This window comes from Dermacentor variabilis, chromosome 11 (assembly GCF_050947875.1).
Source record: "Dermacentor variabilis isolate Ectoservices chromosome 11, ASM5094787v1, whole genome shotgun sequence".
NCBI lineage: Eukaryota > Metazoa > Arthropoda > Arachnida > Ixodida > Ixodidae > Dermacentor > Dermacentor variabilis.
The window spans coordinates 47647008-47668118 of record NC_134578.1 but is presented as its reverse complement, the minus strand read 5'-3'; the positions used below and the strand labels follow the sequence as shown (position 1 = coordinate 47668118).

Sequence of the window (21111 nt, the reverse complement as noted above, 5' to 3'; positions counted from 1 at the left end):
CGTAATCTCTGATTTCTCGTCCGACTGCTGTCGTGCCGTCATTGTCATAGATTTTATACAGTATTTATGCATTTGTTATCATAGCGCCGTCGTTATGCGGTAGTGGTCATTGAATTGTCGTCGGTGAAACTTCGACATGCGACTCTTCGTAATGCCGTCGTTGTCAACGCGTCATCGTCAAACAGTCATCGTCGCGCATTCGTTGTCCAAACATCTTCATAATACCGTCGTTGTTGTTCCATGTTCATCGTGTCAACTTCATCCGACACTTCTCATGCCATTTTCGTCGCTTAATCGTCCTCACAGAGCCCTCGTCATACGATTCTCCTCATTCCGTCGTCGTCGTACTGTCCTCTGACCATCCTCATGAGTTTTGACGCTTCAATTCATTTTCCTCATGCCGTCGTGATTATACTGCCTCTGTTCTATTGATCTGCCTTCGTCTGGATCATTCTACCGCAATTACGTTATCTTCCTTTATTCGTGACTATGCCACCGTCCTCATGCCACTGTCGCCATTGCGTCGTCACCAGACTGTCCTCTTATGTACCCGTTGCCGTACCGTTGTCGTCGTTCTGCTGTCGTTGTACCGTCATCATCAGTTGAGCTTTGTCGTCTGGTTCGTTTCACCGTCATCGTCACACCATCGCCGTCCTACGCTCCTCGTCATCCCAATGTCTTCATGCTGGCATCGTCACGCTGTCCACCTTATCACAGCGCCACAATTTCAGAGTCGTCATATTGTCGTCACATCGTTGTTGTCATACCGCCTTTGCCGCTCCATCGTCAACACTTCGCCGTCGTATACAGCCGCCGTTACGCCGTCGTACTCATTGGCGGCTTTTCCAAGCTAGTGCGAAAGCAACGTCGACTGATATCGGAGACAGTTCATATCATGCATAACTAAAGCAAGGAAAATCTGGGAAGGACCCCAATACGGGCATTAAATAAATGCGACTCCAGCAGCACCATGTGTCGCTACTAGTCACATTACATACCATCCTCGTGAGATAGGTTCTGCCGTTAATTGTCTCGTTTTACGAAATGCTCATGGACAGTTCTGATTGATGCGTTCCGGAGAAGCGAACTTTTTCGCTGCGATGAGACATCAGTTGCTAATATGTGTTTTGCAAGAGCGTCTTATATTTTCGTGTTAAAATTCCTCTGTCACAATTGGCTTTATAATTATTGTATATTATGCTAAACATCTCGCATCGGTAAGCTTTTGGAACAAGAAATCACTGCGATATTTATTAATATCACAGAACTTAGCAAAGTAAAAGTTTATTTACGTTTTATTTAGTACAGCTTCTTCTTCAAACAGAAATCCGATTTACAAGGTATAAACCTGTGAGCAGACGAAGAAATGTAACCCTTACCCACGCTCGGCACTAAGAACATTTATTCGAAAAGGCAAGTATATAAGGCGGGTTTTTTTTCTTCAATCTCCATCTACTTATTTGCTAATGATGACATGATGGGCCCCCTTAGCGGTTTATTTGTTTCAATTATCTTCGTCTGCTCTCCGTATGCTTTCCACAGCGTCTGAAATAATAGATGGTCATTTCTACAATGAAATGAAACAAAAGTTCCTATAAATGTCTCCAACATCACTTGTTGTGAACCGCAACTTGCTTTTCAAGGTTTCATGTTTTTTTGTTGCAATAACCTTTACATGGGACAGTCCGCAAAAATTTCTACCGTCATTGTCGCCGTCATCGTCCACGTCGCTGCAATATTTCTTTCAACGTCCAAGTACAATAACATTATGCCTACGCTCGGTAAGCTGTGGGTGCGAGTGAAAACGTGTGAGGGTGAGCCGAGTATGGTGGATCGATCTCGCTCGCGCAAGGCAGTAAAGCAAGGATGATGTACGGCGTCTTCCCGTGCGCAAGGCACCAGGGTGAGGGGAGGGTATGTTCTACTGCGGCTGCGGCTGCGCATGGTGTAGCTGGGCACGGCCACGCAGGCACTAACTTCTAAACGATCTGCGAAGAGTACAGAGTTTACGTGTGCCGAATGCTGATAGCTTCGTGTGCACTGTGTTCTCGGCACGTAGTTCACTCTGAAACCAAAGGCAAAACGATGGTCCGTTCGCTCGCTGTTGCTGCCGCTTTTCACGCGGTGCGTTTGTAAAGAGCGTGTCCGCGGTCATCGAATGAGATGTGTTTATGTTTGCCTGTGCTTGCCGATTTTGTGACTAGGCGAATACGTTCACATGGCCGATAAAACAGCCGGCCTTACTTCGAACAGCCAACAATTTGCTATCGCGGTCGACGCTGTGCATTTCGAGTGATACTGCGACTTTTACAAAAACTTTTGCAAAATACCTTCATTGTGTAGCAATTATATACCTGTATGCTACGCGCGTAAGTCCTATAATGATATACCTGCAAATTTTGTGCCGGATTCATAAACGCTGGACGTGCAAAGACGCAAAGATCAGGACAGCAAGAAGCATTACTCTTTTTCCTCGCTACCAGTTTACAATTTCCCAATGTTGGACACCTCGTTTGCCTTTCTTACGCTATACACGACAGAAAATCAGTGTGGCACCTAACATTTAGGGTCAGTAAAACTCCGTTTGTCTTACAATTTTCCGCCTTCTTCACATTTCTTTTTTCTGTGTTTTTGTTAAACTGAAGGCATGCCTCGTCGGTATTTGGTGTTTAACATAATTATTTTCTTCAAACCTCACAGCCTATGCTGTCCGCCCTTGCTTTCGTTATTACATAGTTCCTTCTGCACAATGTATATGTTTGCAAAAAAAACGTGCATCTAGCTTTCACGGTACGCTGTTGATCGGAGTTATTAAAGATTGAAGTGTTGCGCACACGTACATTAGTTGAGTGAAATTGTAGAGTGCATTAGACAATGATTATAATATATATTTTTCAACGACAAATAAGCACTTCTCCAATAATTAAGGTAACGTATGCATTTGCTGAGACGCAAAAATATTTTGCTCAGTGCTTAGGAATCTATCAATTACTTGTGCAAGAAATATCAGATGAACGAAATTGCTTCAAGTACAAAAAGAGTACATTTCCAACAAACTATCAGGCTGCACATTCAAATATATACTTACGAGAATGTTTCATTCATAGTTTGTCGGTCGCTTTTAGAAAACGTCATGTAGTTGTTTGCTCCGAAGCTGCGGATAAAACATGCTTAGTGAGGTGGTGTTTAATGAAGGCCGGACTACGGTCAAGGCATCGAAATTAAAACTTTGTTCGAAATTAAATTATGGGGCTTTACGTGACGCAACACCCATCTGATTATGAGGCTTGCCGAAGTACGGGACTCCGCAATTGTGGACTACCTGAGGCTCTTTAACGTGCACCTACGGTATAAAGCATACGGGTGTTTTCACATTTCGACCCCATTGAAATGCGGCCGCCATAGCCGGGATTCGATCCCGTGACGTCGTGCTTAACCACCCAACACCATAGTCACTAAGCAACAACGGCGGGTTTAATTGTTCATATACATATAAACGTAGTATAATAAGTCAACATAGACACCAAGGACAAAACATGGGAAAGTACTTGTACTTACTAATTGAATTAACGAAATGACAAAGTTATTTATTTATTTATTTATTTATTTATTTATTTATTTATTTATTTATTTATTCTGTCGATCCCGTTAGGGATCATAACAGGAATTAATGGAAACGGAAGTGAAATGACAGAAATTGGCTCTGGTTTAGCTCTGGTTAAACTTGGTTGAATTGCGAAAGCAATATCTGCATGGCTACGCTTGTAGTTCTGCCTGTGGTGCAACTTGACTGTTTCCTGGGCACGTTGCAACCTCTTTCCCTCATTCTTCCTAGCTTGCTTAGTTTTCGCCTTAGAATTTAACTGTTCCAAAGCAGTACAGCAACTAGATTCAGATATAGACTCTTCGTCCGTAACTTCCGTGGCCAGACTGATCAACCAACGTAATGCGCAACACTATATATCCCAGTAAAGCCGCCACGGAGTGAGCGCAAGCCGAGGAGGTCGCCATATCCATGGAGAGACCACGTGTTAGGCGGAGCGCCGGCTCGTGGGTCACGGCACACGCGACGAGCGGCTTCCTTCTAGCTGCGGCGGGGAACAAGCCAACGTCACGTGTCGTCATAACAACAGAGAGAACTGACGTCACACCACCTGCTAAGCGCAGCGCGGGCTCTACAGAGGGGGGGGGGGGGGGAGCCGGAGGGAGGACGGGCCACTGCATACGTGACGCGCGGTTAGACTTGGCCTAGTATTGCTTTCGCAATAGAACAACTTGCCGCAGGTGGGAACGATCCCACGTCTTCGCATTACGCGCGCGATGCTCTACCAGTAGAGCATCGCATGGTAGAGCATCGCACGCGTAATGCGAAGACGTGGGATCGTTCCCCACCTGCGACAAGTTGTTTATTCATCCCCTTTCATTTTTGTTAATTTATCATTTCCTTTTATAATTAGTAAGTGCAAGTAATTTCCCTGTGTTGTGCTTGGTGCCTTTGTTGTTGGTTTCTTATAGTATGATTAATAAATATCAGCCCCCTCTGTTAACCCCCTTTCGTCTCGTTCAATATATATATATATATATATATATATATAAATATATATATACCTGCCCCATCTGGTTACATTACAATCCTTCAACTCCCGCGGTAGAAGGGGAAGGAAGGGAGCACATGAACATAGGGCACATTCTTTAAAACTTGCCCTGAGCTGATGTCTTTTCTGGAATGTTAGGCACTTGAGTAAGGAGAACTTAACTCTATAGCAGTAAATCGAGCAACAGCAAACGTAGAACTAATACCGAGAGGCAACAAACTGTTTCTAAATTATAGTGACGTTTTCAGTAATTGAGCGCTTGCTTGTCTCACTTTGTTCAAGAACTCGTTCGTATAAACTTGCTTGAAGCAAGTTTGCATTCTTCTCCATCGAAATACATGTACAGAAAGGTACGAGCCTGACATGTTATGCCCCTTCGGAAACAGAATATATTTTTGTGAAACTTGATGCCAAGTTCCTAAAATCGTAAAACGGGCCCACATTCGTCAACAGTACAACAAATTCTGGAAACTTTAGAGGTATTTATATATAATATATTTCAGTCTGAACATAGCTGTTTTCTCATGGACGCTGGGGCTTTTGCTCATAAGCAATTGCAACGTTGGGGAAACGGTAGTTTAAAAAATACATACTACTTCCGGTAAATGAATAGAATGTGGTAATTAAGAGTCTAATTAGTAAGTTTAGGGCATGCGTAATTGCGAAATTCAGCCGGGGAATCAATGAAGCCATGTGTTTTGAATAGAAATCCGAAGCCTAGCGCCACATCCATGATATGCAACCTTCAAATACGCTACGAAATACATTGGCGTTCCAGTTAAGTATTTCTCAAGAGCATCATCATCATCATCATCATGAGCCTCGTTACGCCCACTGAAGGGCAAAGGCCTCTCCCATACTTCTTCAACAACCCCGGTCGTGTACTAATTGTGGCCATGCCGTGCCTGCAAACTTCTTAATCTCATCCGCCCACCTAACTTTCTGCCGCCCCCTGCTGCGCTTCCCTTCCCTTGGGATCCAGTCCGTAACCCTTAATGACCATCGGTTATCTTCCCTCCTCATTACATGTCCTGCCCATGCCCATTTCTTTTTCTTGATTTCTACTAAGATGTCATTAACTCGCGTTTGTTCCCTCACCCAATCTGCTCTTTTCTTATCCTTTAACGTTACACCTATCATTCTTCTTTCAATAGCTTGTTGCGTCGTCCTCAATTTAAGTAGAACCCTTTTCGTAAGCCTCCAGGTTTCTGCCCCGTAGGTGAGTACTGGTAAGACACAGCTGTTATATACTTTTCTCTTGAGGGATAATGGCAACCTGCTGTTTATGATCTGAGAATACCTGCCAAACGCACCCCAGCCCATTCTTATTCTTCTGATTATTTCCGTCTCATGATCCGGATTCGCCGTCACTACCTGCCCTAAGTAGATGTATTCCCTTACGACTTCCAGCGCCTCGCTGCCTATTGTAAATTTCTGTTCTCTTCCGAGACTGTTAAGCATTGCTTTAGTTTTCTGCAGATTAATTTTTAGACCCACTCTTCTGCTTTGCCTCTCCAGGTCAGTGAGCATGCATTGCAATTGGTCCCCTGAGTTACTAAGCTAGGCAATATCATCAGCGAATCACAAGTTACTAAGGTATTCTCCATTAACTTTTATCCCCAATTCTTCCCAATCCAGGTCTCTGAATACCTCCTGTAAACACGCTGTGAATAGCATCGGAGATATTGTATCTCCCTGCCTGACGCCTTTCTTTATTGGGATTTTGTTGCTTGCTTCATGGAGGACTACGGTGGCTGTGGAGCGGCTATATATATATATATATATATATATATATATATATATATATATATATATATATATATATATATATATATATATATATATATCAGTATTTTTACATACGGCTCGTCTACAGCCTGATTCCGCAATGCCTCCATGACTGCTGAGGTTACGACAGAATCAAACGCTTTCTCGTAATCAATGAAAGCTATATATAAGGGTTGGTTATATTCCGCACATTTCTCTATCACTTGATTGATTGTGTGAATATGATCTATTGTTGAGTAGCCTTTACGGAATCCTGCCTGGTCCTTTGCTTGACAGAAGTCTAGGGTGTTCCTGATTCTATTTGCGATTACCTTAGTAAATAGTTTGTAGGCAACGGACAGTAGGCTCTCGGTCTATAATTTTTCAAGTCTTTGGCGTCCCCTTTGTTATGGATTAGGATTATGTTAGCGTTCTTCCAAGATTCCGGTACGGTCGAGATCATGAGGCATTGCGTATAGAGGGTGTCCAGTTTCTCTAGAACAATCTGTCCACCATCCTTCAACAAATCTGCTGCATGTCTCTACACAGTTTTGAGATCACGTTAGCTTGTACGCCAAGAAGCTTATAACAAATGTTCGGAAAGCTCAACCCGAAAGTATTGCTAGGCTTATAATTAATGTTAAGCAGGCTTGACTTGTCTACTGCATAGGTTTATTTTTTGAAATCCATGTGCCTTAGCATTACTATAATTCGAAGGATAAGTAGCACATATTCTGTTAGGTAGCGAAATTGAGGTTGAAAATGTTTGCTGCTAATTTTTTCTGCGCCATGCAGCCTATATGCATAAACAGATCGGGCGTAGACATAATTTTTTAAATATTCCACGTTATTAGAAACATCGGGTGCACGTAGGTATATAGAATGTTTTTTTTTTTTACTTCGAACACTTTTGAAAAAAATTACGCCTGCAAGAGTTACTCAGATTGCATTACTAATACGGAACATCTGCACATGCAGCCATCATTTGAGACAAAAACCAATCCACTGCCTAAAGAAGCTATGTGCACTACATAACTTAATGACGACCCACTTTAAAGCACAAGTTAATAACGACAGACTGAAGGGATTCGTCTCAAAGTCTAGTTATTTGTTTATACAGTTTAGGAGCACCTTCAAAATACTGATTCGCCATTACGGCTCTGCTAAATCGGATGTCCAGCGAAGCTGTTAAAAACCATCACTACCACTGATGAAGGGATTTTTGCAATGCTTTATTGCTATCGAGTAATGGTAGTAACGGTAATTTATAGTAATCGTAGTAACGGCAGTAGTGGTAATATTGACAGCAGGCCGCCCCTGATCGTATTTAAAGAATACATTGTTGCGCCAAAAAAGGAAAATAAAGACTTGGGAAGGAAGAGTACGAAAAGACAGATTGAGCGCTGATCGAAAAGACAGATTGAGCGATGAAGTTCCTGATCGTATTGCCCTGTCTGTTCTCCTTGGCGTTGCTCCTAACCACGCTGTTCCTCGGAAGTCCAAACTAAGTTTTGCCTACCCATAGTGGTGCTGCAACAGAACCGAAATCAGTTGCTAGGCTGGTTCTTAGATATACAAAAGGCTGTTAATATCACTCCCCACGTCGCAAGCTGCCATTGCCGCGACAGATTGCGCAACATCAATCTTTACGGAGAAACGTATGCGCTGAGGGTTACGTGCTTCGCATTGTTATCAGGAGTGCCTTATGATCAATTATTTTGATCCGATGCTTTTGTGCTTGTTCTTCATTGAAACTAATGATGTCCTATATGTTGTATGCGTGGTTGAAAAGAAAGTATGGACTTATCGCTTCACTTGGCTTAGTGCTCGAAGCCTGCTTCCCCTCCGACGCTGATCGGCCCGGTATTTCACTACCTCCGGGATCGGGCCCAATTTTTGGCCATGGACATGGGACACGAAAAATGTCGACCACCGAGGGGCTAACAGTTCCGGTGTAAAACTGAAATAATTAGCGTCGAATATCATCATTCGTTCAATTTACCTGATTATGCACAGGGCACAATGGGCGCTATAACGTAAAACTGTTCCAAACTTTTCTATTCCAATTCTGCAATCAGCCCACCGCGATAGGTCAAAAACTTTTTGGGACCACCCCCACTTTACATGTCTGTCACGCGACGTCACGAAAACCGCGATAGTTCCCCATCTGATATGACGTGTACACACTGATTATGCATTATTTGACCGAACAAAACAGAAATAGTTATTTGTGATTCGATGCCTTTTTGGCATTACCCCTCGGTTATTGGTCAAAAGTTTTCGCGCTGCACCCACTTCACCTGCCTCTCACCCGACGTCACAAAACCACAAAAACTAACCACGTCAAAGTGACGTGTACGCGATAAGGATGCATTAATATGCCGAACAAAACTGAATTTTTTTCTGAATAGCCGCAGGCTGCCCCGCTCCGAAAGGAATAAAAGATGGCTGCCGCCGATCGCTCCGGCACTGGCTACTCGCTTCTAACGCAGAGCATGGGTTTATGTGCGTGCAATAAAGCTCTTTGCGTGGCTGTGTAACATTTTCGAGAACTTTCGGCACGTTCATGACCTCGTTCTGCCAATTCTTCTTTGCTGAGGATCCGTTTCAGCGTCATTCTTAAGCTTCCGTTACATGCCGCCGCGATTGTCGACGAGCCACCACAAGCTAAGTCAGCGAAAGCGCGCCAATCGCAGACGCCGGCACCACCCTCTTCATCCGATTATCGATATTCAGTGCAGTGGCTCGGCCCCATCGGATCCCTTTCCACGTGAGCATGCTCCTCACCTCTTCTGAGCCAATTAGATAAGGCAGGTCGCTCAGTGCAGGCAATGTTATTCGTTCTTCAAGCAAACAAATGTGACCTCCTATGAACGAGGAGAGCCTTTGATTGGTTTGTTCAGACAACCCTGCGGGTGACTGCCCGATGCTTGCGTCGGCGGTTACGCAAATTTGACGTCAGGAAATTGGAATAAAAACATATTGGAATAGTTTTACGTTATACGGCCCCATGAAAAGCGGCTCGATGTCCAGCCATTTCGTGACGTTAAAGCGTGGCATAAAATGAAGCTGCCGTCGCCCTTACTTCTTCTGACGACTTTATGTCAAATGGCGCTGCGCGCAACTCCTGATTGGAAACATGGTAACTTCAGCAACAGGCACGAGACAGACCGTTTAATCGCTTCGTATAACTAAGATGTTTGTCCGATGTCCTGCCTTCCGAATATTTGTGGTACACTTTGCGCTACTCCTGCTTCACACCTAACCGCAACTACCTATGCGGATGTCAGTATATCTGAAGAATGCTAAAAAGCAATAACACAAGACTTCACAAGCACGGAAACAATTGTGAGGAGGCAGCCGTCACCGCAAACTTAGCTACGCGCTGTTAGCGATACACCCAGTGGAATTTGCCAAACCTAACTCATATAATGAATGAAAGATGACAACGAAAGAGTGATTTACGTATCAGCCGTGGTGGCTTTTGTGGATGCTGAAAGATGTCGGAGTGCGTGATCGATTTCTTAGTATTGTGAAGAAACTGATTTGATTGTAAGTGCGGAGCAATATTTACATGGTGTAGTGGAAGGTAGCGTTATATTGCTTTAGTGTCATCCTACATTATATTGCTAGTAATATGGCAATGTATGAAAAAAATAAACGACTGCTTGTCGTGCTTTGTGCCGTTGACCTCTCTGTCTTTGTTATTTATGTTGTGGTTCTAACTGGGCGCGTCCTTATAATCAACACGAACCTACTAGCTACAATGGCCGGTAGGATTTGGTATGAAAGACGAGGCTAACATACCCTGACTGCATTCAGCGCGCACATCACTGAGATCTGGGAAAATATGCAGATTTGCGCAGTTTTTCGCAGATGCGGAAGAACTTTTATGTTTCAAATGTTATACTCACATACGTGCCATTGATCTTCCTGGAAAATCATGGCTATTCTCTCCATCTTCATAAGTAACGACCGCTGCGCTAACGTTATCGGAACAGAAAGACTCTTTCGTTTCAATATCTAAAAAAAAGAGTGAGAATCAGCTACACACTTTCTTTTATGTCTATACCATTATTCTCCTCCATGCGTCATGAGCATGCAGTACAAAGGCAGAAATAAAAAAATGCAAACTTACTTATAGCGCATAGCACTAATTTCAAAGTAAGACAATGCCTATGAAAAGTCGGCAAATAGGTTTCTACGACGTCTGAACTCTGAAGAAAAGCTACACTGACATTTCAACGCTTGTACACTAAGGAATGCAATCCACCTGCTCCTCTGCCGAAAGGAACATCATGAAAAAATAGTAGAAATAAAAAATCTTCGACACAAACTATTGTATTCAATTTACGACAATGAAACCGTAATTAAGGCTTCAATTTATCCGGAGCCTGTGCGCACTGCCGGCCATCACGTTTGGATCCCGAAGTTCTAGTCCGGCCTCATGCCACCACGACTGACCTTTTAACTGTATACACTGGCAAATATAGGAAAATGTCAGCATGCCCATAGTTCACTTGCAGTGTCACAGAACAGATATTTGCTGCGCGGCCTTGCAAGCCGTAACTCTTTATTGATTGTGGAGGGGGAAGGTTGCTCGGCCCCAGGTGTGCCGCGTAAGCGGTTTCTTTTACAGAGTTGGGAAACTGTGGAAGAAACACCTTGGTTCGGTCTATTTATCTGATGGGAGGTACACTTGTGTTCTCACTCGCCTCACGGAAGCGCGAATAGAGCAGAAAAAATATTCATTGCAACTACGTAAATAAGAATATTATCAGATTAACCGTAAAACTTTAGTCTTAAAAATTTCCTAAACATGGTCTCTTGGATTATTAGTTGCATAAGTGTGTTCAGACCGCTCAAAGGTGTTGCTACCTGCAGTAGTGAGCATACTGCACGAGTAGAGAAAGGCAAGGACAAGAAGAAAAAAGTGCGCATGCTACCCACCCTGCTCCATAGCCGGGTCTCGCCACCGTGTTTTTCAAGAGCCAGCTACCCTCAATAAACATAGCCAGATCCGTACAAGTGACAGTATATATGTTGTCCATAAAGTGCGAGGGCCTGGCCCACTTGCCGTAATGAAACAGGCGCTCTTACGTTATGTTGCAAAAAATACCCCGAAACAAAAGAAAACAGCTAGTAAAACAATGTATTCTTCACACCTAACATCGTCTAACAAAAGAAAGTCGCAAGCAGAAGCAACGTTCATAGTACGACGCGAAAAGTTTTGCTTTCTGTTGCGCCTACCATAAGGCGTGAGATAAACCTGATCTTGCTGGTGTTATTCAAGCAGCTGTTTGTAATGTATCGCCATACCGTGTGGGAGCACCGCCAGTTTTCAAGCACAGTGATCAGTGGCGCATGTATGTTGCGCTATGGTGAGATATGTCGCCTTGCGGTCTTAAGAAAAACAGGAAACTAATAATAATATTTGGGGTTTTACGTGCCAAAACCACTTTCTGATTATGAGGCACGCCGTAGTGGAGGACTCCGGAAATTTTGACCACCTGGGGTTCTTTAACGTGCACCTAAATCTAAGCACACGGGTGTTTTCGCATTTCGCCCCCATCGAAATGCGGCCGCCGTGGCCGGGATTCGATCCCGCGACCTCGTGCTCAGCAGCCCAACACCATAGCCACTGAGCAACCACGGCGGGTGCAAAAAAAAAAGAAAAAAAAAGAAACAGGAAACACCAGCAGTAACTAGGTACTGACTCATGGTTGAAAGGTAGAGCACGAAAACCTACAAATTGAGAAGAAAAAATGCATAGAACGAACGTTCTGTCCGGGTGTTAGTCTTTCTTATCCCTGCGTAGGTTTTCGTGCTATATACCCTTCAAACATGATTCAATACATTGTGGTTGTCAAGATAGCACTGCGGCGCATTACAGTGTAGTGGTAAAAATTTAAAAAATGAATACTTTAATAAATTCTGCGCATTCTCTTGCGGTAGTCGTAACGAAGACGATTTCACAGTTTCTGAAGCCTCTAATACGTGTTACACCGACATGACCATGTTCTACCCACATCACCATCGCCGACGAAACACAAAGAGCGACGTACATTGAAAAGTGTTTCTTTTTTTTTTTTTCATCTTACCAAAGTCAATGTTATTTTTGTATTATTTACAAAGATTCTTTAGTATTTTCCGCGAAACTGCTAGGGAAAGAGGCGTCATCTCCGGGTTATTTGTCGCACCCTGAACGATGTAATCTCAAGAATAAGTGAGGCAAATCGATTTCATCAAGGAAGTTGTCTTTCAGTTTAGTAACTGTACAGTGAAAAATAAATACAAATTTAAACGAATAGAGTTAATTAAACGCGACAGGTTGTCCACTGCACACAATGGGGGCCTTTTTAGGACCATTGTTTATCTTCGGTTACTAAATACGCAAGAAAAACAAGAAGTTCGGCCAATACTACGACCAATATGTTTGGGCTGTATACTAGAAATTTACTTTATTTCGTATTTATACCGCCTTTTTTTTCAATAAAGAGTGGAAGCATTTTACTATTTTTAATATTGTGATTGGTTGGTTTAATGAGTAGCAAGACACCTGATTAGTCCCTATGCCTGCTCAGGTTAGCATTTAACATGAACGACGATACTTCATTTTACAGTAAGAACGTAGTGATACATTATACGTGCCCGAAGCCTCGGGCTGCGAGCGTGAAACCTTATTGTGTATTAGTAATAAAATTATGTTTCAACTATTTCTACAGGCTCTTTTGTCGTTGTGGCTAGTTGAAATCAAATGTAGCAATTATTTATTTCCATGTTGCATTTCAAGTTTCGCCTCCATAAAAGACATGACGTCCTACATTTATGTGGAAACATTACAGCCAAATATTACTGGTCAGCTAAGGTTGGCGAACGAAATAACGCCCGAACAGTATCAAACAAGTTTGAGGAAAGCATATGCAGCTTCCATAGTAAGCATAACACGTAGCTTTATGTTAAGATGCAAAAACATCAAATAACCCCCAATTTCATAAATTATATTATGGGGTTTTACGTGCCAAAACAACTTTCTCATTATGCGACACGCCGTAGTGGAGGACTCTAGAAATTTCGACCACCTGGGGTTCTTTAATGTGCACCTAAATGTAAGGACACGGGTGTTTTCGCTTTTCGCCCCTATCAAAATGCGGCCGCTATGGCCGGAATTCCATCCCGCGAACTCGTGCTCCGCAGCCAAACACCATTGCTACTGATCAACCACGGCGGGTCAAATGGCCCATAAGCGAAAAAGTCAACGCCTGTAGCAGCGAAACGAAGCCTAAATTCCCACTGTCTTCGAGGCCACGTCCCGCGCGCGCATCGACGAAGCAAACGGGCCGAAAGGGAACGCCTGCGGCAGCGCTGGTGGGCCAGGTCCTACGTGAGGGGAGAGGGCATGACCGCTCCGCCACGTCAACCTTCCTCTCATTCTCGGACGCTTGTGGTGTTCACGTGTTCCATAGCTATACAAGCTCTCGCCTGCGTTCCAACGTTTCATCGCTATCGAAAAATTATTGTATTAGAAAACTGAATTAATTCTCAAGGAAAAACGGCCATGGTTTATTTACAACCTACTCTACCACGCTCAGAAGCCAAATGTCTTTCCGACTGGGCTAGATAGATGGATAGAGGCCCTGCTCACTCTGCTCTATGACTTGATGTTGCTTGGACCAAGAATTCCTTTCCCAAATCCGGCTTGACGAAAGCGGTGCCATCAAAATCACTGCTACTTTCTCAGGAGCCTCCTCATTAGATCCTATCGCAATAGAGCAAGGCGGCATGAAGTCGCGGATCACAGTGCACCGGCCTTGCGCCATCTGGTAGGCGTTGGCCGAACCCCTCAACACGCTCACTTGCCCGCGAGAAGTTCGCAAATCGAAGAACCGCTCAGCGGCGTTCAATTGGGTAATATTGCTTTCGCATACTGACCGATTGAACTCATAAGAGGTGTTTACGTTTCCTCAGATTTTTTGGCTGTTAGCACTTGATGTACTTCGTTTAGAGCGCCGCTCTTAAGCGCCCATTCTTGCCGCTAGCGTCGGCGTACCTCGGCGTCCCTGCTCCAAGCTCGGCGTAACCGAGCGAACGAGCACAGCGAAAGATGAAAGCGAATGCGCAATGCAGCGGGAGATGGAAGACGCGAAGATGAAAGCAGAGAGAAGGGTACAGCGGAACCGTGAGGCGGAAAGCGGAGGAGGGTATGGAGAAAACGTGAGAAGAAAAGCGTAATTCGGCGATGAGGGCTACGAGATGGAGCCAGAGGAGATCGCTTTGTCGAGTAGGTCTGCCGGTGGCTACTGCTATGAATAGCATCCTTGCGTCACCCCACGCGCTGGCTCTGGCGATCGCCAGATTAGCGAGCTAGTTGCGCCGCAGTTCACTCTGTTGAGACATTTGCACTCACTGGTGTTCTTTTGTTGTGCCTGTCTGGTACTTTTGTTTATATAGTGAATTTATATACTCCAGATTCTCTGCCATAGGAACGGAACGGTGCTTCGCTCCGCCAACGGCTTCTCCGCACTCCGAGACTCTCCTCAGATTCCCAAGTTTTCTTGGGCTTGCAGTGGTGGGAAGTCTCGGCGGCGACGTCGGGGCTGTGGGAAGCTGGGAAAGCGGACGGAGGCAGAATGAGTCGGAGGAACTGATGCTCAAGCACCTTGTAACGACCGCTATGACGAGATCTTATGATGTTAAAGGAAGGGCTATTATTTGTATAACTGTACCTTGAAGAATAAACGACAGTATATGCATCGAACGGCAGTGCCTTCCTGGACGATCATCAATGACAACAGCGATTAACTATTATAACACGCTCTATTTGCAACTTGCCGCATCAGACAGATGGTCCACGCCAGCCAAAATATGGCCAAATGAAAACGCTCATAGAGCAGTGCTTGAATTTTGCGTTAGGAAGTATGGTAAACGTCGGTGACCTCTTTTTCGGCCTGCCGTACTCTCTTGCCTCTTTGTAGAGCAACTCAAAACCACTTAGAATTTTTGAATATGAAAAACAAAATACACTTATCAAAAAAGTATTTCGAAAGTCCTTGTGATATGCAAGCGCTTCTACGACCTCCAAACTAAACATAGCGGGAAATGTATTTCAGCGGCTATGCCAATAGTGCTCACAAAATATTGTGTAGGGGACTTCATCAGTTCCGTCGTTCTTTTTGGCATCTCGCTGCATGTGACTCCTGTAAGGAAAATAGAACAATAATGCGATGTGTATTATGGTGCGATCAGATATAATTTGTTTTCTTGTCTTTTTTTTTGCAGTTGAAAGTACAGTTACAAAACAACTGCTTTTCCAAATAAATAATCGCACTGCCGGATTACACTGTGTGTTCACACATCCATGTTAACATAAATAGCAGCGCGAATTGGCCTTCATTTAAGCTCAGCACATTGACTTAAAAATAAACATGTTCAAATCCGAAACACAATGAATACGTAATTCTAGTGTTGTTGATGTTAGCGCTATGTACTGTACTGTACTAGGTAAGCGCTATTTGAACATGTTTGAGTTGTAGAGAAAAGTGCAACTTGAAAGGGAAAAATTGGTGAGCGAGTTAACAAATCTCACCCGAGAAACAAAAGTGTGAGAGTAATTTGCACGTTTTACCTCCCACACAAGTATTTTAGCAGCACTTTGAATATCCATCTTTGGGAAATATAATTCCCGGTATAGGTGGTAAGGAGTAAGCATCATCATCATCATCATCAGCGTGGTTACGCCCACTGCAGGGCAGAGGCCTCTCCCATACTTCTCCAACAACCCCGGTCATGTACTAATTGTGGCCATGCTGTCCCTGCAAACTTCTTAATCTCATCCGCCCACCTAACTTTTTGCCGCCCTCTGCTACGCTTCCCTTCCCTTGGAATCCATTCCGTAACTCTTAATGACCATCGGTTATCTTCCCTCCTCATTACGTGTCCTGCCCATGCCCCCATTTCTTTTTCTTGATTTCAACTAATATATCATTAACTCGCGTTTGTTCCCTCAGCCAATCTGCTCTTTTCTTATCCCTTAACGTTACGCATATCATTCTTCTTTCCATAGGTCGTTGCGCCCTCCTCAATTTAAGTAGGACTCTTTTCGTAAGCCTGCAGGTTTCTGCCCCGTACGTGAGTACTGGTAAGACACAGGTGGTTATAAACTTTTCTCTTGAGGGATAATCGCAACCTTCTGTTCGTGATCTTCATGATAAATTATGCGTGTGTTGTTTACTCCTGCGTTTGGCAGGAGTAAACAGCACACGCACAATTTAGGAGTCAACCAAATTTTTGGGCACAGGCCCAGAATGGCTGTACTGTAGAAGCTCTTTGAATACCTCCGATACAAATTCATAAAAAATATTTCACAGATGCATGCGCCAATGCGATAACGTATACATCAAAGAGAGCAAAGATATTCTAGCGACTTCTCACATCCACCCAACTAGAAGGTGTCGGTTGCTGTCTCTTGGCCTCGCCCGAATGCATAAAAAGTGGCTGGCTGCTCCTATAGTGACGGTTTCTACGCAGGTTGATTTCATCGCCACAGCCGTAAAAACTGCTAGCTGACCTCTCACCTAAAGCTGGTATTACTTCACTTGAAAAAGAAAGCATAGATTACTGTTTAAAACGAGAAAGAATCAATAAAAGTTCGGCGCTAAAGAAGACAAGGTTGTTGCGCGTGGCTGTTGAAAGGCTTCGATGAATAAATGTTGATTATGTGTGTCTGTTCTGTCAGCTTATGAGTCATTTACATATAAATTATTTAATGTATTCGTATCTCTACTTGTGTGGTATTTCCTGCGCAAATACATCTATCGTGTCTTTTTTAGGATCGACTCTTCTTTGGCCCTTTATTTTTTTCAGCATTTCGAGCTGGAAAAAATAAACGTTATGGGCGCTCTGTAATGCGCCCATAACCTCGGTTATTTTTTTTTACTCTTCCACGCTACCGTGAGTCATATGCGGTATTAGCCCCCAGTGCTAAGTGGTGTTTCAAAATCCACTCCAAAGACTCGGGTGACGAACTAGGGCGGTCGGCGACTTTCCGTTCTTCATGATCCTCTGACGGAGCTCTATATTCTCCCGACAGATGGATGGAAGAATGCTATGAACGCCCCTTTGGAACGGAATGGTGGCTTAAATGCCCCAAAGAATTCTGTTGTTTCTTATACTTTGTCGAATGTCTAATTTATCTGCATTTTAAATTTTTTTACACACAACACATTTGCAGCATGTAGACATTCTCTATCGTCACGTAGTATTGAAAATTAAGAACGCAGCAGCAAAACTGTGAATGAAGTAACTAAGTTTTTATTGGGTGAACCTGTGCCCACAAAAGCAAGTTAAGTTATACTCGAAGTACAGCGATAGCGGTGGACACCGTCGGCGATCGTCGAAATCTGCGGGGCAAGTGCGTCGGCTTTTATACATCAGTCATCGATGGTTCTAGAATAGTCTCTGGTTTCCACTTGTCTTCCAAAAAGCACTACACCATTCGCGTCACGCATACAATAAGACTACGCAAGGTTCGCTGACAACAGACAACGGGGAGAAGCATCCATAACATTCGAGAAATTTCCGATACATGCAGCTCCGTCCTGCGCTGAGCAATAACGTTTGATCTTTGTTAGCCGGGGAAAATGTAGTCACCCGAGGAAGATAAACAAGTACACGTGTCAATCTTTATTGAGAACTTTGTTTTGGAGCGTCTCTGTTGGTTGGCGTCTGTGTACTTTTGTGCCACCGAACCGCCAACCACCGTTTCTGGACTTGCAGCTAATTATAATCACCACTCACAGCCCCCACTTACAGCTAATTATAATCATTCGTTCTCGTAATCATAGTTCCTGATTATTCCTGAAATAAAACATGTTGTTGGGCTTGTGGGTTCATAGATTCTGCAGAGCTTTATGCGGCGCGAGGAAGACAGCACACGAACAGAAACGTAAACACACATGCAAAGCACTGTGTGTGCGTCTGTTTCTGTTCGTGTCCTGTTTTCCTCGCACAGTTTAAAATTTTGCTGATTTTTGCTATATGTTACCGGCATGGAGAGGTTTTATTGGATACTATTTTCATGTTCCTCCGCATCTACAAGTCACCTAGCTGATCTTTTCTTTTCTGAAAGTGGCTACAACATAGCATATTCTGCATACGCCAACACCGTGTGCTAATAACAACATTTATTCGAAAACTGCGCAAATAAGTTGTAGTCTACTTGAATTAGATATATAGAGAGACCTGATTTCTTTTATTCATTGATCGTAATTTTTGGAAACGAATTCAGGGCTCCAACAAATATTTCATTGCACTTACGTTTGATATTAAACGTACCACAGCACGCCGGCCTACGCAGCAAGAAAACTGTTGCGAAATTCTAAGAGCAAAAAGAAGGCAAGCGAGAGTACAAGGTCTACGTAAGGCCTACAAAACACACAGAAAAAAAGAAGTCACATGCGCCAATACAGGAAAGTGCAAGAGAGTGGCCCAGTCTGTCGGCGCGGCCAGGGAGAAGAGGTAGCTATGGCCTCGGTGAACCCTCGAGGCATCGACTGCGCAGAAGAAATGGCTATAGCCCTGCCCGCCACGACGACAAAACGAAAAGAAGAGCACATGAGAGTCATCGCGGACTGACAAGCAGCCTAGAGAAATTACCAAGAGGGTCGTATTCAAAGCAACCCCTGAGCGTTCTCGAGAAACTGGACAATTTTCAAGAACTACACGGCGTCTAGACCTCGGAACACGGGCCCCTGGCGGGTGATGTAGCGGCTTACATCGCTGCCCTAGATATAATTGTTCGGGCTGTCTCAACGGGTTACCGGCACCGATGCACCTACACAATAGCGTTCCGAAGAATACACCGACATCCTGAGCCACTATAGACTGGGTAGGAGGACCTACCCATTCTAGCATCTTAAGATGACCGCAGGCGAGGAGGTGACGTTCCGTAAACTACAGACCGGCACATCCCCGCACGGCACCCTGCTGCAGGCCATGTATCCTACAAGCTACACTTACAAGTGCATTTTCTCATTGGTGCCCAATGCTCTCTACAACATGGAATGGGAGTGTAGGCACAGCCCATCGACAACACATATCAGCGAACCAACCAACGAGCAAAAGGAGGTCCAGCTGAGAAGCCCGAACCCTGAAGCCAGCATCGTGCAGTGAGCTGGGTGAAACTATCGACTCAGGGCCACGATATCTTGGACTAAGAACGCCGCCGATCTTGGACAATTCCACCGTCAGCTCACTTCTACAAATAAAGCTTATTCCTCCTCCGTCTAGTGTAATAACCCTAATCCAACGAATGCCCGGGAGATTCTCGCTCATCAGCGTGCAACCAGAAAAAAATACCCTCCCCCTCACCCAAAACTCAGTGGAGAGGAAGCCGCAAGCTGGCGCAAAACTCAGACTGGGGTATTCCCCCACCTTACATTACAGAAGGCCATGTTCTCCACTCGCTACAGGCCCGACTGCCCGTGGTGCGGAGGCATACCAAAACTACAACACATTACTTGGGATTGTATATCACACCCGTTTGATAAAACACAACACACAATGGAGCAATGGGAGGCACAGCTAACCAGCTCAGACCTGGCGGGACAACAGTCCTTCATAAGACAGGTCGAGCGGGCGGCCGAGGTCAGCGGGGCCTTGGACTAAAGGGTCTGCGACCACTGCACGTAAACGGTTTAAGTCAATAGAAGTTTCTCTCTCTCTCTCTCTCTCTCTCTCTCTCTCTCTCTCTCTCTCTGGCTCTAATAGAAAGGGTGTGACAATTAGTGAACTTTCTTGGGATTGCCTTCACTACGGAGGCATGCACTATAAAACAACCAACGTTTTTTTTTTCTCAAAAGCGATTATGAAAGAACACCTACCTTGTAAATAAATAAACGATTCCGCTTCTATTAATTTTGATTTTCTGGCTATCAGCAAGCGCTTCGAGAGTGAGTGGACCATCCAATGTGTTGTTAGTTCCTTTTACTAAAACGCGAACGTCGTTATTAGAAAGCTGGAATGTAAATATCACAATTATGCACAGCTTCTTCTACTGTACTTAACACTAACATGGGTGTTATATGATCTACAAAACTTCTGTGTCGCTTAAAAGTGGGATTATTTTGATGTCAAATGCATGCTACTGTGGAAACGAACGTAGCGCAAATACGTTAACTTGAAAGGAGTAATTTTTCATCAATTTTCGCCAAAATTTTCTGTGAGCTCTAGCACAATACATTTGTGGCAAATATGGTTTGTTTTATATATAAAAACATCGCACCAAAATTTATTTCGTTGACTTCCCGTGGAATACATCTAAGGCTTCGGGTGAGCTCCTAAAGGCACCATTAGTTAACAAAATACGTTTATTATGCTGCTTTATGGTGCATTGTAAAAGTTGGTTGAACTTCGTTGTGAAAAAGTCAGCACGAAAAAGATACAGTAATAGATCAGAGTGACAATGCTTCCTGGAATCGTTCATTAAGGTGCTCACGGTAGCAGACGATGAACGGTGTATTTTCACACAACTCTAGTAGCCTAGTAGAGAAGGTGTAGCTTCGTCTTCACCTTTCTACCGGTGTCTTGCTGGCTATGGAATTTGAGCTGCCTGCTACTACTGATCCTCCGAACTGTTCACCCTCCGCAAATAATTTATATGACCATTCTTACCTTTAACCCTTGGTAGGTAGGTGCTGCTTGTTTTATGTGCCCATAGTGGTTAGTCACTGGCGTTATCTACGACGTAGAC

At 44.0% G+C, this 21111-nt stretch overlaps 1 protein-coding gene across 1 annotated transcript in view; it reads right to left on the bottom strand.

Annotated features, from left to right (window-relative positions):
• Nucleotides 1–1312: 1312 nt before the first annotated feature.
• LOC142563907 (uncharacterized) overlaps nucleotides 1313–21111 on the bottom strand; it is a 33314-nt gene continuing 13515 nt past the window's right edge. The window contains exons 3-7 of the mRNA XM_075674608.1: nucleotides 20243–20376; nucleotides 15495–15559; nucleotides 10277–10385; nucleotides 3089–3154; nucleotides 1313–1545 (exon numbers count right to left, since the gene is read on the bottom strand). Of these exons, the coding sequence (XP_075530723.1) occupies nucleotides 1509–1545; nucleotides 3089–3154; nucleotides 10277–10385; nucleotides 15495–15559; nucleotides 20243–20376 (411 nt within the window). The 3' untranslated portion in view covers nucleotides 1313–1508. The remainder of the gene's footprint in view (nucleotides 1546–3088; nucleotides 3155–10276; nucleotides 10386–15494; nucleotides 15560–20242; nucleotides 20377–21111) is intronic.